The following is a 19,547-nucleotide window of genomic DNA, read 5'->3' on the forward strand; positions in this document are numbered from 1 at the left end:
CCACTTGGTGGCTATACTAGCCCACCTATCCGGATGCATGCGGCAGACGTGACCTGCCCAGTCCCACTTCAGCCTAGCGGTCTTCTCCCCTACGTCAGCTATGCCTGTTCTGGAGCGCAGTGTAGTGTTTCGGATTATTTAATTTATTTAATGGTAATTTAGAATTACTTAATGGTAAGATTTTTGACTCTGGATTACACTACTTTTTTAAAGATTAGAATAGAATAAGATTTTATTCGTAAGCACAAACAAACAAGACATTACATAATATAAAAGAAAACATAAAATAAGATTAAAGTGCCACGAAATGGCCTCATCTCAGCATGTTGCTGGTGGCTTCTAGCGCTGATATTTCTATGAGACCACAGATTCTTTAGACATTGGATGCCTAGACAATAATAACTGGATGATGATGAACGCAGAAATGCAAGAGATACTGCGTATTATTTACAATATAAAAGTTGTGGTAATAACTGTCACATGATATTTAGGGAAACGAGCATACGTCTATGGATGGTATAGAAAGGATGCCAATCTTTTATGGCAGAATTGTTGCAAAAGTGACCGCTTTCAGCTTTAAATAATAGTTCCTAATCTCTCCGGTGGCGCTAGTTAGGCTCTGGGACATGAGTATAACATGAACCATATAAGGCAACAAATAACCCGACCAAATTACGTAGGTTGTTTTTGGTAGTATTTCGGTGTATGGTGGCGCCGCCTAATTACTGTTTTTTGATGGACACTTTTCATACATAGAGATTTGGCTCCTTTATATAGTCTCCATGCATACGTCATTATTTTCCGTTGTACCCAAGTTACTTGACTTGCTTTATTTGACGTTCATAAGCGCATTGTAATGTGTCTACTTGAATAATTTACCTTTATCTTTATCTTGTCAAAATGAATAATTAAATTGTAACAAGCTAGTTTTCACAAAGGTCTTAAAAGGATATTCAAATAAATCCATTTACATTTTTCCATCATTTTCCTGACAACTAGTTTTAACTGCATTTTTACTTCGCTAATGAGTAGTTTATACGTATCTAGGGCGACGGTGTTTTTTGCCCGTTTCCATTATTGCTGGATTATACAGGGTCGCCAGAAATCTGATAAAACCTGCTTTTTATGCAGAATTAACGAGACCGGTTAAATGGGCAAAAAGGCCCAGGGTTTATGGCCCGCTCCTCTTGAAATTTAATACTATTGACAGAGGTTTTTATGGTCGTTGTCCGTTACACATGGCAGTAAGAATTTCCAGTAACGGTAAATTATGAAATTTATCTACATTTTTGTAGGCGAACGTATCGGTTATACAACTTTTATAGGTATTTATCATCATGCTTACTCATACTGTACTTCAAAGTGGAAACTAGCATTAATTCTTTTTAGCGAATTATTATGGCCGCGTTTCCTTCGTCGTACACAAATATTGCCGAACGTATAATTTAAAGCTTAGTAGTGTACAATTTCTCATAATAGTATCTATTTACTTAAATGTTCAAACTCCATTCAAATATATATTTACCAACCCGCCCAAAATATGGTTTCCAGGTGCTTTCGATTGGTTCTGAATTCAAATGCCAGCGTCTGCAATAAATTTACATACATTATTGCTGTACAAGAATCTTTTGTTTTCGCTGAGCGCGCCGCATTTTCCGACAGCTGTGAGAATTATAGAAAAGTTCCCGACCTCTTGTATTGTAGTATTCTTATCATAAAATTTTTGTTTACAACTGAGCAAAACAATCCTACAGTCTGAATCAAGTTTGTTTCCCGACAGTTTATTTTGCCTACCTACTTGAACTCTGACTTACAGCGTGGCTAGTCGTTAACTAACTTTCCTGCCGTTGCTTAATGCTTAAATTTTAGCGTGCATACATTATGCAATGTAGAATACATTTTAATGTTTTAGTGCTGTCTAATTTTATACAGCTTTTTAGTGTACGTTATGCAACAATAGCTGCAAAAATCTCTCGTTGCAACTTTTAATTCAATAAAGTATTCAAATGTAAACAAACGTGTACCTACGCTAGAAATACAGCATTGTTTGAAGAAGTTTAACAAGCACGCCACTTGAAGTGGCATTTGATTTACCTATTTTGCTAAATTCGGCGTCTATGTAAATATAGATATTAGATAACCAGTGCGACTCGGTCGGAGGTTTTATTATGTTTTAGGTTGTATAATTATTTTGACGGCAGAATAGAGACAACAGCCAAGATATCAATCGTTTATCAACAAACGCCAATTGAAAATAAAAATGCGACGAAAAGTCACGTCACCATTGCCCGACATTATGTAAATAAAGTTCGATTGGTTCTATAAACAATTGTACCGTATATGTATGTATGTATGTATGTATGTATAAACTCTTTATTGTACCAAAACACAGAACACAAATATGGCACAGGAATAGGCAGTACAATATATACACGTATATTAATGTATTTGTGTTCTACAGTGAATGGACCCCTTCAATTGGGTGGAGCGACCATCGACTTCAGACATCTAGCACACCAATTTGGCTGGCAGCACATCCCCACCAACCAGCATTTCGTTGGCTGCATCAGCAACTTCACGTACAACGACTATGTAAGTACCCACCTGTTAGAGAACTGCTCCTACACTTAGAATATTTGCGTCGGTGCGCACACACAGTGCGTCAGTCTGCTCGCAGGTTCATAACGACTGCGTGCCTACCCACCCAGGTACAGTCGCCATCAGATATATCGGAGCAGCCCAGATGTTCACAATATCTGAACACGCACTCTAACGCCCTGACAATAAAGGCGTGTTCAGATATTTGTGAGCGCCTTAGCCGCTCCGATATATCTAATGGCGACTGTACGGGCAAAATATATAGTATGAATTTTCTCAGATGATTATTTCGGGCTCGGGCCCTAATCTGTTAAACAAAAGCCTTTGTTTCTTTTAAGAGCGTTCTTCACAAATCATTATCACAAAAACCAGGTGTGGAAATTTATAAATGATAATATCTAGTCTCGTCCAGTACCCACAACACAAGCCTTTGAGTTTACTGTGGGACTAGGTCGGTTTGTGTAAGATTATATACTATAATATTTATTTGTTTTTATTTATTTATTGTACATACTAGCTGTGCCCGCAGCTTCGCCCGCGTGGAATTCGGTCTGTGTCAGTAAGCGGCTAATTCACCCCTAATTTCTCTCCCTCTCTCCTTGAGGCGGAACTTGAAGTACCGTTGACAGATGGATACGCTAGACAATTAGGTACCACTAAATAAAACTACACTCTAAAATCAATAATTTTATTGGCCCTTATTCAATTTTTTTACGTGATTTAAACGACATAGAGTAGTACCTACTCGTTTATTAATTTTATATTAACCTCGCAGTCTAGATGTTAAAAAACAGGCTGTATATCTAAAGAACCAAACGAAATATTTCATTCACTTCAATTTATGCTCTTAAGATTCTTTATGCTCTTAAGATTCTTCAAGGAAATAAGTATCTTTTGTGGCGGAATCTCGCGTCGAGTGCATAGAAGATTCTCCGTGAAATTTCCTTAACTAAAGCTGCCTTTGTTAGCTCTTCAAGTTACAGACGAATACAAAGACATTCTATGGGCTAAGACTGCATAAGCGCATAGTTTGATAAAGTTACAATCGCCTAGCGGCTGCAGCAGAATTATTGCTGAAACGTTGGCGATGTCACTGTCAATTGGGTAGTTGACATTTATTATTAAGGTGGTTCCCTGAGCCAGAAGGCGAAAAATCTCCTTATATGATCCTGTTTTTCTAAGAGGCGTTGATATTCGTAGACGTGGAAAAAATATATGTAGTTCTTAACTATATTATCTTTAATATCATAGCTTCCGATACACGAATTATGACACTTCGCTCGATACAATTAATTCCCAAAGTAACCTCTAACTCGGACTTTTAATCCAACTTTACTCGGTTATTTATTATGTGATACTATAAATACAAAAAGAAGAAAAACAATCTTAACTTAAATAATCATTTCATAGCTTTCGAATTTCGATATTGTAGGGTAACGTTTTTAAAATAAATAAAAATCGACAAAATTCGATCAAAATTGACACTTGGCGCGCATGATATTTCCCGTTCTTTCTTGCGAAATGTGACAGAGACAGCGGCAAACCGACGGAACGGCCTTAATGGTATCAGTCGATCAGGTTTGTTTTGAGGATCAAATGTCTGCTAGGGACCTGTTACCTTAAAGCAATACAAAAGTCACAAATGATATAGCAATCGCACAAACGTATTCTCAACCGACGGTTTGCCATCTGAAAGTTTTAACTTTACGTTGCAACGGTCGCAACTGCAGTCGTCATCTGAATGTAACCGATATTGTAAAAGCATGACACTCGCTGCATTTAATAATATTAAAACGTCGTTTAGTGCATAGGATTCAGCAAAATATTCCGAAGTTGCCGTTGTGGCTGTTTTAAACAAAATTAATTACTTTCCGAAGCTATTACCTGAGTGTAGTGCGGCACAAAACTTGTTACTTTGCGAAGTCAATCTTGTTGGCGTCGCAAACCAAAGTCTTATGCCAATGTAGGTGTTTCTGCGTTGTTCTCGCTCGGCTTAAATGTTTGTTTGTTTTTTTTTTTAAGATAATTTGACGTGTGGAGGCTATGGTATAGACTATAGACCTAAGAGTCGGATGTAGGATGCTACATAATTATCCTCGTAGTCAAGCCGCAAGGCGCGCCCGGGCGCCGGCTTTAGCTGTCACGTACACTACAACAAGTATTATGCCTTCACATACGCACACAAACAAATAGTATCGGTCCGACAGCTGACGGGGGGCCCCGACATGCGACATGGCTGGATTTATCGGAAGCGCCTTTCCGATATCGGATGTCGGAAGGCGCCTATGACAAAAACGGTTGCAGGAGTGCCTTTTTTGCGTTAGTTATCGTTTTTTAATGATTTATTAAATGCATAAATAAATGCGGAGAAACTCATCTTATATTTTACTTCCTTCCGACATCCGATATCGGATCGGACAATGTCAAAACGCTCTTTCACTTCATATAAGTTAAAAGTTACTATTAATTTCACGGATCTACATTCTCGTAAAAATCTTCACGAATCGCAGAAGAAAAGAAAATTTAAAGTGATGATATCGTACTCTTTTCTTTCTTGTGAATGTCACTTTTAATTTTAGTACTATGCAACATAACGTAATATATGTATGTATATAATATTGTCTTCGGTTACCGCGATAGTTACTCATGAAATAAAACTATGAAAACGGATTATTTCGCGTATATTGAATTTATAATACATCCCGACGTTTCGAACTCTTTACAGCGTTCGTGGTCAACGGGTGACTGAGGAAAAATTACAAAATGCAAAAATACCCACATACTAAAATAATGAACAATCATAGACTACAAACTTTAAGGCTGGTTGTACATGCAAAATCGGTTCATAAGGCTAGTTATACACTATTATTATTTTTCAAGTAAAGATATATATATATACGCGATAAAAAAACTATGCCGGCTCCAACCCTACACCACGGACCCGACTATATGTATGTATAGTCAAACCAAATTGTCAGTAAATAAGAAAAAAACAAACTATACTCATCCTTTTCTTTTGAGTGCTAGTAGGTACTAGTGTAAGACAAAAATAGTATGATTCTGTTTATGTTTGAAATGAGACAGTCCTTTGACAAACTATAACATGTCACATTTCCAATCACATGACTGGAAATCTGACACATATGACTGACGACTGACGTCTGAATCATTGTTTGAAGGGGCCCACTGATTATCAGTCCGCCGGACGATATCAGCCTGTCAGTTAGAGCAAAAAATTGACAGTTCTGAACAACTGACTGGCCGATATCGTCCCGCGGACTGGGCCCCTTATAATATGAATACCTATATTAGGTAATCCGTGTTTTTTGACATTTAGATTTTTATTCTAGAAAGTTTCTAGACTAGTATTTTTTATACAATTTTGGTGTTTGACGATCCTTTTGTGAATTCTTATTATTAAGTTTGACATATCTATAATAATTCAATGTTTTTAAGAATAATAATAACTGCATCAATAAATTGCTCTGATATTTAGATTAAGGTAATATTTAAAACTTGACAATTTAAAAGTGCTTGTTGCTAGGCCTATTTGAATATATTGACTTTGACTTTAAGTTATATTTTGGTGTTTATACCTCTATCAAGCAACACTTCAGTACCATAATTTACCCTCAAGCAAATGCGGGTATGCAGTATTAAGAAAATATGCTTACAGAATGTATTTCCCCGTCCATTTTTCAAGTGCTCCATATATTTACGGTAACGGCGTAACTAAGTGCGCTAAGAATCTTACATTAATGTGTTCCGGAGTAATTTCATTAAAGTATATTAATACTTGTGATTTATTATGCGGTATTCGTATTATTGTCGTATACTAATAATAAAGCTTGTTTAAAGCGAACGTAAATAACGTTAACTACCTTCGTCTAATTCAATATTAGTGTTAAAATATGAAATAAAAACGTGCTGTAAATTTTATGTGCAATATTTAATAATAATGGCTAGAAAAGGACCTCTAGGAAAAAGAGGGATAGGAAGACCTACTATGAGATGGCAAGATGATATCACCAAAGTTACCGGGCCAAATCGGATACAAGTGGCCAAGGACCGAGATACATGGAAGGCTTTGGAGGAGGCCTTCACCTGTGAAAATGGGGTTCTTGAATAATATTATATATATAGAACGCTTAAACAATATGAAAAAATGTAAAAAAGTTCAAGAAATAAAAGGCTTTTTATTTTTTATTTTATTTTTATTTTTATTAATGGCTAGAATTATTATAAAATGTTCTTTAATTTTTGCACAATACTGAAGGAAACAATACCTCTCGGCGTCGAATGATGGCTCCCTATAACAGTTCCTTCAAGGTTTTTTTTTGGTTAGACCTAATTTAAGAAATATTTAAAGAGTCCCCGGCAAGCACAGCCGAATTTCACCTTCCCATACAAACGTAGTTCCGCTCTCATTTTAAAACTACATACTGGATTGTAATGAAACTTTGCACATACAATGACATGAGGTATATCTAGGTCTGTAATTAGTTTATATAGCTCCAGTTTATAAAACAAACGCAATAGAGCAAAAACAAGTTTTGTATAAAAAACAAATTCGCTGTATTTTTTAAGGTATCTGAAGCTACATAAACTAATTACAGACGTAGATATACCTTATCCTATTGTAAGTACAGAGTTTCAGAGCAATCTAGCTAGTCGTCTGGGTCTGCGTTTACATTTGTCTCATGCATGCTGCGTCAGACAAATGTGCACGCAATCATATTAAATGCCTTAAACCGATATGCGTCACGACACAGCACAACACGACACGACAGACAAAGGTGAACCGGGCTTAAGTACTGAGCTATAGGATAAAAAACCGGACGCCTGCCTAATAAAACGGTATGCAATTTTATTTCCGGCAGACAGTGACTCGCCCTCACAAGATGGGGACAAAAAGTGACATCTAGGATGGCTCAAGGGCAACATTATTATTATATTATTCTTATTTGGCATGTGGAGGATAATTCGAATTAATCAAATCTTAGATTTATTACTCCCCTGCGTGAGTGATAAAAAATGAAATCAAGTTGACATCAATTTGTAAGTTTGGATCGGTCTCTCGGAACAGAACCCTAAAGTTAAACAACACTACGTTAGTTTCGAAATAGAACCGAACCTATTATAAATATGCAAATGTACTAATGTCAAGTTATGAAACAACACATCGCCATTAAATCTTAGCGTATTAGCATTTTCGCATCATTAATCAGAGCGAAAATGTTATATGTTTTGTGAAATTCCAGTTTATTTGCGTACACCTACTCAGTTTGGCAAATTAAATTAATGGACACCGGGTTGTGTTGTGATGATATAAATACACAGTTATCACAATTACATATGTATTTTCTTAATTATGAATAGATATTCAATTCAAAATAAGTGTCAAAAAGTATTTAGTAAGATTGGAAATGATATAGTACATTTTACAACTAGTGTGAAAAGACATTTCACACGTGTTGTAAACGACGTTTTTTAATACAATTGCGAAAAAATAATAAATTAATATATCATTAGTAGAATCATACCACCAAACCAAACCAAAACCAAAAGTACCTATACAGCTAAGATACGCGAGCTGCCGCAGCCCGCGATACCTTTATACTCGTGCGCGCCCCGGCCGCGGCCGCCGCGGGCCCGGCGCGGGTTGGTCAACGACACCTCCTCATAACTCATGAGGCCCTGGTACCTGCTCCGCGCTAAATTCAATTTTAACTGCGTTTCGAAAGTATAGTTTGGAACTAAAAAGTAAAAAGCACTAGTTCGAGAAATTGAGCTTCTCACACGCTACGCAGCCACAAAAAGTACCACTTTTTGAGCAACTGTATTAAAAAAACATTTATAAATTACTGTGTAAGTTTAATTGTTTGTTACTCAGGGAATGAGACAGTGATTTTCACGATTCATGATATGCCTAGGAATTTCAAGACGTGCCTGATTTTACGTACTTATCGTACGTCGTCGTCTAGTACCTACAGCTAAGCTTACTGTGGGACTAGGTTGATATGTGTAAGATTGTCCACGAGTCCAAGAGGTTCACGTTCAGGTAGTTGTGATATTTGCTTGAATGAAGCTACGCGTTCCTTGTTCAGAAATATAATAACGAGGAATTTTCAGAGTACCTAACTCAGTGATGGAGTAAAATGTCCAAAGCTCTAGGTTGCGCAACCAACAGGGCCATAAAGATAAGAGGAAAAGAGAAAGTAAACTAAATATCCCATCGTTTAATGTTTGGAGGGTCGCAAGTTTTGTGATGAGTCCTGGTTCGCCGCACTCGCAACTGGCAATAGCTCAGACGATAATTATTTATAAGCTTATCAGAAACAACTAGTAACCTTTGTAGATTAAACTATGATTTTGTTGACAGTATTACAACCTCGGCGAGCCCTCCGTACACCGCAAGGCGGACCCGGGCTGCCAGCTCAGCGTTTCCACAGCGGTCACCTTCGGCATCGACACTAATTTCCTTGTAGCCATATTAGTGTGCATCGCTATCTTAGTCAGTGAGTATTCGTCTGGTTTATTGTTCAATACGTAAAAGTTTGTTTTATCATTTGTAATAATTTCAATAATTTTGTATTTTCTAAGTATGTAAATTGTAATGTATGTTGTGATTTGTGATTATTTGGATGAATGTTTAATTTTAATTTTGTACAACTGTACTTTTTTGACTTTCATAGGTGCATTATGTTAATGCCTAAATTGAAATAAAGAAAATTGAATTGAATTGAACAGCAAATAAAATATACAATATTGTAGGTTATTTTACCGCAGTGGTTCCTAACCTGTTCAGTACTGTTACCCCTTTGATTAACTAGGGAACTCGATTTTACCCCTCTTATTCTTTCTTATCGTTCTTTGTTATTTTTGATTTTGAACCCCGTAAAATGCCAGTTTTACCCCCATGGGGGTAATTACCCCCAGGTTAGGAACCGATGTTTTACCCATTATATGACGATTGTATGAAATACTATTACTTATAATTACTTGATCCTGTCGATACATTATTATATGTCGTTTTCTTTAAACGATTCTCACTTGGTTAGGCGGGGTCACAGAAAGAAAGGAAAACAGAATGTGAGCGAATTATCTGTTCTCGCTAACAATGTTTCTCTGTAACCAATTTTCTATAAAAGTGTTCTCAGGTTAATAATTAAGTTCAGCAATAATATTTATTGCTCTAGTAGTCATAAAATACCGCGTGAAACTCACCACGCAACAACAAGAAAAGTAATTTATTTAACAAGCCGAAGTGAAAATAAATCAGCTGCTTGCTTTCTTATTTTAAAACGAGCAAATTCGCTTTAAAAGAAGCATCTCCTTAACCCATTTCTATGTTATTAAGTGGTGAGAAAAATATTTTATTTGTAGATAAAGTGCACACATAAGTAGTACTTTACTTTAATTTTACACTTACAAATACAACACACTGACAAATATTACTCTCGGAAATGTGGTGTAGTTTATGACTTTCATCAGTGCATAAAATTAAGTGGATTGTAAACTAATGAAATTTAATCGCGGTAGACCCGTTAATGTCACTAAAGGCCACTTGAACCATCCCACTAACCCAGGGTTAACCGGTTAACCCGTTAACCCAGTGTCAAATTGTACTGTTTACCATTAACTCCAGGTTTAACCGGTTAACACACGGTTTCATAAGTGCATTGTAATATGCCTGAAGTGAAAAATAAAGATATTCATATTCTTCTGAAGCTAATAATTATTCTTATTTTTTCATTCGCAGTCCTACTACTAGCAGTGGTCGTCCACCGGCGCCGAGCGGACGCCTGGGCCGAGAAGGAATTGGACGATATCAGGGAAAACATCATCGCCTACGAAGACGAGGGTGGCGGCGAAGGAGACGCTGGTTACGATCTCCACGTGCTCAGGCAGATGTACGATGGACCGCCGCCGGATCAGGATGGCACGTTCATGCATGCGCCAGGTAAATATATCATTTACAAGCCTTATTTCACACAGCCGACTGACAAAAAACATCAGAAGGACTACCACATCCTGATGTTCCCTGGACAACATCAGGACACCAGGGAAAACACCATCGCTTACGAAGACGAGGGTGGCGGCGAAGGAGACGCTGGTTACGATCTCCACGTGCTCAGGCAGATGTACGATGGACCGCCGCCGGATCAGGATGACACGTTCATGCATGCGCCAGGTAAATATATCATTTACAAGGCTTATTTCACACAGCCGACTGACAAAAAACATCAGAAGGACTACCACATCCTGATGTTCCCTGGACAACATCAGGACACTAGGGAAAATACCATCGCTTACGAAGACGAGGGTGGCGGCGAAGGAGACGCTGGTTACGATCTCCACGTGCTCAGGCAGATGTACGATGGACCGCCGCCGGATCAGGATGGCACGTTCATGCATGCGCCAGGTAAATATATCATTTATAAGCCTTATTTCACACAGCCGACTGATAAAAAACATCAGAAGGACTACCACATCCTGATGTTCCCTGGACAACATCAGGACACTAGGGAAAACACCATCGCTTACGAAGACGAGGGTGGCGGCGAAGGAGACGCTGGTTACGACCTCCACGTGCTCAGGCAGATGTACGAAGGACCGCCGCCGGATCAGGATGGCACGTTCATGCATGCGCCAGGTAAATATATCATTTACAAGCCTTATTTCACACAGCCGACTGACAAAAAACATCAGAAGGACTACCACATCCTTATGTTCCCTGGACAACATCAGGACACTAGGGAAAACACCATCGCTTACGAAGACGAGGGTGGCGGCGAAGGAGACGCTGGTTACGACCTCCACGTGCTCAGGCAGATGTACGAAGGACCGCCGCCGGATCAGGATGGCACGTTCATGCATACGCCAGGTAAATATATCATTTACAAGCCTTATTTCACACAGCCGACTGACAAAAAACATCAGAAGGACTACCACATCCTGATGTTCCCTGGACAACATCAGGACACTAGGGAAAACATCATCGCTTACGAAGACGAGGGTGGCGGCGAAGGAGACCAGAGCGCCAAGTACTAACAACATAAAACGTATCCACTAAGCCAACAAGCAAGCTTTTCAATTTCAACTTTCAAACCAAATGTAGGTACCTACAGCCAAGCTCCTACAATCCTCTTAGTGCATTTCTAAACATGTCACGTCACTCAAACCAGTTTTTGCGCTCTATTTACAACTTAGCTTAAGCCGTAACTTAACCCCGTAGCGAACTTTAAGTGGGTTAAGAGCCATCAATCAGATTTACTCGGATTACCTGCAAGATTTAAGAATGAAAAAATATACGCCGGGTTAGCCGGCCCGGTGTTATTTCTTAATTAAAACTTTTAGCCGGGAAGTATTAACTTTACCTTCCCGTCAGAGTTAAAACAACTATAACATACCAAGTTAACGGAATAAAGTAGTAATTTAATGAGTATTTCTAGAAATCACAAAGGTCCTCGCTTTTAACGGAATACGCTGAAAGTTAAAGAAGAATTAGCAGTGTTCTCTGCGGGATTAATATTCTAATTTAAATGGTCTTGACTTGACTCCTAGCAAAGCGCTAATATGTCACGTTATTTTTGCTTTTTCTTCTAGCTTCGCTTTGTAAACATTGGTTCTAGATTTAAATGCGCGGCCTTTGAAGTATTTTCGTTTGTAGGCTGTGTTTGTGTCTAAAATTCGGTGTTATTTTGTTTCCTTGACAAACATAGCTTTTAAATTGACGGACGAGGACGAAATGAGCCACTAAAATAACAGTAAACCTGAGTTAACTTTATAATGCGGAACCAAATTAAATCATTTAATATTTTGTGAAATAACACTTTATTTTCCTATATTTCATCAAAGCCTCCAGTGTTCAGGGCTGGGGTGGAAGCGTCTTTTGTATTCACGGCAGATACCATAACCACTAGGGCATCCGGAACACGGTCAAAAATTCTCCAGTATATGCTATCTTGCAAAGGCTAATTTTTAAGGCTAGCTTTGTCAATTTCAAGATTATAGTTTTAAGTTAAGTTAACGAGTATTTTTGTCAATTTGCGATTAGAGTCTAACTGTAATTACCTGGTTTTCCTAAGATAATACAGGATGGCCAACTTGGAGGTATACAACATTTTTTGCCGCCATTTTGTTTTGGCGGTAAATATGACAGTTGTTGCATGAAAATTGCTTTGTACGTGAAATTTTTATGGAGCGTTTGACCACGGAACAACGTATTTTAATTATCAAAACGTTTTACTCAAACCAATCATGTATTGCGGAAACAAAGAAAATTGCGGTAAATTCTAGAAACGGTGATATTGATTGGCCCCCAAGATAGCCTGATTAACAGCTCCTGCCTTTTTTATGTGAGGCTATCTAAAGAGACGTGGCTATGCTAACAGGCCAATGAACCTTCAGTAATTAAAACAAAATATTCGAGACACAATCACTGAGATAACGCAGGAAATGTGTGAAAATGTGATGAAAAACGCGACGTTGGGTTCAATCTGCCATGCTGCTAGAGGTGGACATTTGTCTGACATTATTTTCCATGTTTAACTGCCCTAAATACTATATTTAACAAGAAATACTAATTATTTTTATTTTTCATGGAATATAATCACAAAACTAAAGTGTTTACCTGTTATTTGGCCAGCCTGTACTAATGTTCAATATTTCGATAGGAGTAGTAGGCGCAGCGCCCGACATCTCCGGTTTTCTGGACGACAAGAAGTCAGTGCTGGATCGCGACCCCGACATCAACCCGTACGACGACGTGCGACACTACGCGTACGAGGGAGACGGCAACACTAGCGGCTCGCTCTCGTCGCTCGCCAGCTGTAAGTTACCTCAAATTTTAACAAAAGTTATAGGAGCAATTGTATTATTTTTAAATAGTTATTTACGATACAAGTGCGGAAAAGAGGAAATTCGGAACTCGTGGCGATAAATTAAAACACGGCCGCAGGGAGTGGTTTAAATCGACACGAGTTGCGAATTACCTATTCGCACGTGTATCGTACAACGTTTTACAGTACATATGGCCGTTTAAACTTTCGACATATGCACGAAAAGTGCTCTTTTACGCACCAGTGCGAGAAAGTAGCACCATATGTTCTGTAAAGCTTTTTATTAACTTGCAATGTACCTATGTAAGTAAGTATGTAATATGTAACTATGTTTGTACGGGTTAAATTTGAAGCTGAAAATTTGCATACATCGGGTGACAATGCAATATTATGGTACCATCGAGCTGATCTGATGATGGAGACATGATCAGATGATCAGATGATGGAGGATGGATGATGATTTTAGAATTGTCTCGATGAGTATTAGTTGCTTGTGGAAAGAAAAGTACAGTCAGCGATAAAAGCTTGTACCAAAAATGAAATTTTTGCCAAAAACTTATTAAATTTGGAACCTACTATAATTCAAATAAAGTTGCTTATATTTTATACACTATACAGGGTATTAACTTAACGTAAGCGGCTAAACAAAGGTCACATGTAATGTCTTTATAATGTTGTCCAAAATTCTTAAAGCCGTTTAGATTGTTTTCGATTTTAAGCAAAGTCTTTAACTTGGTGGAGATGCTGGGATCGCCAAGTGACTTTAACATTATTAACAGACATAAAAGTTTTTGTGGCAAAAACGAGTGTGAGAAAATGAAACATCGATAAATCTGTTATCGACTAGTAATAGATTAATATCTAAAAGCTGTAACTTCTACTTGCTGTAGGGTAGGTAAGTTACCGAGAAATTTCATGAATTTAAATCAATTACAAAGCGTTACATAATTTCTATATTACATATATTTAGTACTTAAAAATTCAAACGTAAACATGTACTATGCCGTGCTAAAAGAATTGAAAACTACCAATATATCAAAAGACGAGAAGATATCGAACGTGTTGTGTATCGCGATTACTAGCCTCTTATAACATGTAATAAATATCTATAACGTTAAGGTAACATCTATAACAGACATGTCGATATTTCATTTTGTCAATCACTTTATTTTGCCACAAAAACTTCTATGTCTGATAACTAATAAAATACAATTGTAAAACTAAACGTGTATTTCCAACAGGTACGGACGACGGTGACCTAAAATTCAACTATCTATCAACGTTCGGCCCTCGGTTCCGAAAACTAGCCGACATGTACGGTGAGCCCGAGGACGACCGCGCGCCCCACGAGGAGTCATGGTGCTAGCACCACGCCTGGCTCGTGTAGCCACCAAAATCCACCCTCATATGACTCTAACACAAGGCCCAGCCCTGTGAGTGAATAGACCAAGCTTCGAGATGCCTTATCGCTTCACGGCGTTTGATTTTGACACCGTAGCCTGTGTTCCAAGTGAAATTTAAGTGTTTGGACCCACCGTTGGAATAAGTTCCCTGTTAAGAGCAGAAAATCGATCTATAGGTAATTAAGAAGCCTGTGATAATTAATTCGATTTATTTTACAAGCACAGGAACTAAATAGTTCCATTACCTATGAGTAAAGCAATGATTTTAAGGTTAGCTAATATTACGCCATTTTTTGAGTTATATTTTTTTACTTCTGTGTAAAGGTTCTATGCGTCTTCCATTCATTTCTGAGCTGAACTCAATTATTCTTGAACTTTTCTTAATTCGTAGTCTCCCGATATCACATTTACAAATATATTCTCGGAATATCACAAATTCTGACAAATAATTACGAAAAAACCAGACAGCTCAGAAATAAATGGAATTGTATTGAACCAACTTAATATCCCATTTAGAAACTTCGCGTAACATCACTTAAGAATATTGAAAACATTAGACATGTTAAATATGTTTTTAAGAAAATGACTGATTTGTAAAGTTGTTTAGGCATCGTTGTAGATACGCCTAAATTATTTCTTGTAGGTATGGTAATTTTATATAAATTAAACTTAAGTACGTACGGCTTGGTTAGGAGTAAGTAATTTTAGTTTTTGTAAGTACTGTCACAGAATAAATATTTGTACTAGGTATAGAAGTTTCACTCCATAACAAAACGCGTCTTACGACAGATATGACCGCTAGGTGGCGCAAGCGCGAGCAGGCGTCCGTTACGTAGCGGTGCGCGGCAACTTATGTCTAGACACCAAAATTGGTGTAGGCCGCATGTACCTACTTGTAGCGACGCGACGAAATTGCGGAGTGAGCCACGCCTGGTATTGCTGTATGTTCATTTGTTCATTACTTTTGTATGAATGTAAATTATTGTACTGAAGAAAGAACATCCTTGTGACTGGCAGTATTTAGGCCATTGCAGCTGATTAAGTAGGAATTAAAAGTTAAGTGCCATTTTTTCACTTTTTGTATTTAGTCATGATTTTTGACCATTACGACTGTTTGGTCACGTTGATTACTACAATTTAATATAACAGTTGACATTAACTATTTTAAAAGTGACATTTTACTGTTTGTAATCTTTTGCTCTCGGTGTACGGCCTAAATAAAGGACAAATTAAGTACGCAAATTATTGCAGATTCTTTCTCTCTCCGCTTGCCTACTATTTGTATTATTTGACAGAGAAAGAGAATGCAGTAATGTTAAAGAAAACTTGTCGGTATGATAATGTCAGAAGTGGTATCCTTGTAAACCATTATTAAGGGCTAGTCTGTTTTTCATGACCATAAAAGAAAATAATTGAGAATCATCCGTGGTGCCGTTAAAGGCTTATGCTTGTCTTAAATCACATCTTTAGTATAGTTAACGCTATCTCTACTGAGCTCGTTTACTTGCGTACTAACAATGGCATTCTGTTAAACAAAAGCCATTATTTCTTTTGTGAGAGCGCGTGGCCTTTTTGTGTCTGAAGCTCACATACAATGGCCACGCGCTCAGGCACAAAGGCCACGCGCTCACACAAAAGAAATAATGGCTTTTGTTTAATAGAATGCCATTGTAAGTGAACGAGCTCAGTAGAGATAGCGTTAACTATATACGTATAAACGATATTTCCAAGTCATTATCTCAAGATTGTTGTAACTTAATTACATTAATTTGATTTATAATTATTATCTCGAAGGTAAGTTGCTATATTTATTAATCAATGCAATTTGATTATGTTAAATATATGTAAGTACAGTTACATAATACCTAAGCTTCAGTTTTAAAGACACCACAATATATTTTTCACCACACCAACTAGTAAAGGCTCTCTTGATTGTTCAAAAACTGATGAGAAAGTTGCATTTTACCCACATGTGGGGCAAAGTAATCTGATGCAAATTTTTGAGCTGTTTCCTTATGATGGCTTACTATCTACTGAATGTGCTACTGAATTGACTTATAAATGATGATTTTAAATGATAAATCCGTACTTAATATTATAAATGCGAAAGTCTGTCTGTCTGTCTTTCTGTCTGTGTGTTCCCTCTTCACGCTTAAACCGCTGAATCGATTTAGACGAAATTTGGCCTAGAGATAGGTTGAGTCCCTGAGAAGGACATAGGATAGTTTTTATCCCGAAAATCATCCCTTAAGAAAGTAAAAAGCGAGGTGGAATTGAGATCATTATTGAAGTGCCTGCTAATTTGTGTGCATAATTTGCTCAAATTGAAGGATTGCTATGAGAATTTTTCCAGGCGCTATACTTACTTTAGCTGCTGTTACTAAGTCCACGCAGACGAAGTCGCGGGCAAACGCTAGTATTTAATAACGTCCATTTGGATTTGATTTTGTTTGATATTGTACAGTTAGTATTTTCGTCGCGTTGGTGTGGTGAAAAATGTTGTGTTTCACTAGGCGGCAAAATTTGTTTAACCCTCTCGTGCCTTGAAACCCTCGCAACGCCCAAGATTCCATTTTTCGAACCCCTCGCTAAGCTCGTGGTTCAATTTTGGAATCTTTCGCTTGCTCGGGTGTCAATATTAACACGAGCGGTTAAACAACAACTTTGCCCCCTTGTTAAACAATTAACAACAACTATTGATGTCATAAGACACAAGCTAGACCTTAACAGGTTAAATTCCTTGGTATGGAGTACGTCCATTGGTGTTAGTGTTAAGTTTCTTTTTATATTCTTTAATACTATGACGTAATTTTATTTTATTGAAGGCAAACTTGTTTTTTTGTCAATTATTTATACAATTTGTTTGTAACATAAACGTCCAGTTTTATATGTGGTGCATTTGAATAAAGAAATAAGAATTTATTTTGGTTTTATCGTTAAATTACCTAGAAAGTCCTAATTGTTTTTTGTTTAGAAATGTTTAAAAATCCTTTTTATTAAGCTTGCGTTTTCACACATATTTTAGGTTTAAATAAATCGCGATGGTCCAAAGCCCTATTTTTTCACTACTTAGTTCATTATTGGAAAAATATTAATGCGTACAGCGTTGGAACGCCGCCGCCACCGGTATTAGCCGCCAAATTAGATGAGAACCATTTGATTTAAACTAGTGATCACAGAATCATTTAAAAAGATATAATTTTGCTATTGCAAATGTGGTTTTGCATCTCTTTTCTATTCTAAGTAAGGAAAGAGGTGCATATACTAATAATTATTTATACAAATATGACCAAAATTAATCATTTGCCTTTCAGGGCTTAATTTAACGCTTAATAAACAAGGATTTTTTTATAAACTTTAACTTCGACCTATTGAAATAACCTAGTGATATAAATTATACATAAGTCTACGTGTAAATAATGTACATTAAATATGCCCATAATATTGAATGTTCCGTGATTATCCTTAACTTTTATATGGCTAAATATAGGCAAATATACAAGGTGTCTTAAAATTATGCATATCAACGAATATAGGCGAGTGTAAGGGTAATTACTCGGTACTACTGTAACTTTTTTCTTTTTAGTTTTCAAATAAGTCGTTACATTGCCGATTTAATTTGATCTTCAACTTGTCTGGATTTTTTTTACGCTAACGCAATTACTATTCCTATCCCTAAGTGTAACGGCCCGGCTACGACATCGCGCGGCGGCCATAGGTGGGAACGAAAGGTCCGATCGATGTCTCGTTCCAACCTATGGCCGCCGCTCGCCGCTGCCGCCGCCGCGCGAGTTCGTGGCCGGGCCGGGCCTGAGTGGACGCTCGAAGCGGAGCATTCGGCGGGGCGTGCAGCGTGGCGTCGGGCTCACAAGTGATTTGAGCAGCGTGCACTAAGGCCGCTCCTATTTGCATTTGTTAAACATGCACGCTGGACGCCCCGCCCCTTACTCACCTCACTCAGGCCTTACACTAATGGGCAGGATTATCATGTGTTAAATAATGATACTTCTAGAGTATGAGGAGTGTTCGTATGTACCGGGATTCATATTTTTCCCCTGTTTCGCATAAATGAACGTTTTGAATCTATTTATGTAGAATAATCACATCTTTACTTCTGTCGCACATGAATTAGTTCTAGTAATGCTTTTATTTTTATATGCTAAAGACCTGAACTCATCTTAAAAGTTTATTCATTTTTATAATTTACCGTTTTGTGGGTAGTTCCATATGAAATATGAGAATTATGTAGGATATCAGTGGGTATTTTAAATGACTACACAAATTATGTTGGCTTAATTTTGCAAAAATAACGCTAAATTTCCCTTTTTGTTGGAATTTATAAAATATTATGAACTATGAATGCAATAACCTAAAGCAGCCTCAACGTAGGCAGTCTGCTCGCGAAATATACAAATGCTACTCGGCATTTTGTGACCTTTTTAGTTAGATTTTAGTAACAGATGCCACTGACTCACGAAAACAACCTAGTTATTTAATCCCCTGCTAATTTTGAGTTATGATTATCAATAAATATGGTGAGCTCGTAACAAAAAAAAATTAGTTAATTATTTTTTAAGTGTGTACATATACACCGGTTCAAAAAAAAGCTTCTCGTTTATATAAAAATAAATATAAATGTTAATCGAAATCTTAGAAAAAAAAAGCCTAAATACTCCCTGATATTTAAATTGACCCATGACAA

General features: G+C 37.3%; 1 protein-coding gene across 1 annotated transcript in view; it reads left to right on the forward strand.

Annotated features, from left to right (window-relative positions):
* The window catches only part of LOC134753970 (DE-cadherin), a 372,368-nt gene extending 354,601 nt beyond the window's left edge, over positions 1-17,767 (forward strand). Inside the window, exons 20-24 of the mRNA XM_063690045.1 lie at positions 2,462-2,592; positions 8,981-9,116; positions 10,361-10,561; positions 13,278-13,433; positions 14,684-17,767. Coding sequence (XP_063546115.1) covers positions 2,462-2,592; positions 8,981-9,116; positions 10,361-10,561; positions 13,278-13,433; positions 14,684-14,808 — 749 coding nt within the window. The 3' untranslated portion in view covers positions 14,809-17,767. The remainder of the gene's footprint in view (positions 1-2,461; positions 2,593-8,980; positions 9,117-10,360; positions 10,562-13,277; positions 13,434-14,683) is intronic.
* The last annotated feature ends 1,780 nt before the right edge of the window (positions 17,768-19,547 follow it).

Source organism: Cydia strobilella, chromosome 1 (assembly GCF_947568885.1).
Source record: "Cydia strobilella chromosome 1, ilCydStro3.1, whole genome shotgun sequence".
Classification (NCBI taxonomy): domain Eukaryota; kingdom Metazoa; phylum Arthropoda; class Insecta; order Lepidoptera; family Tortricidae; genus Cydia; species Cydia strobilella.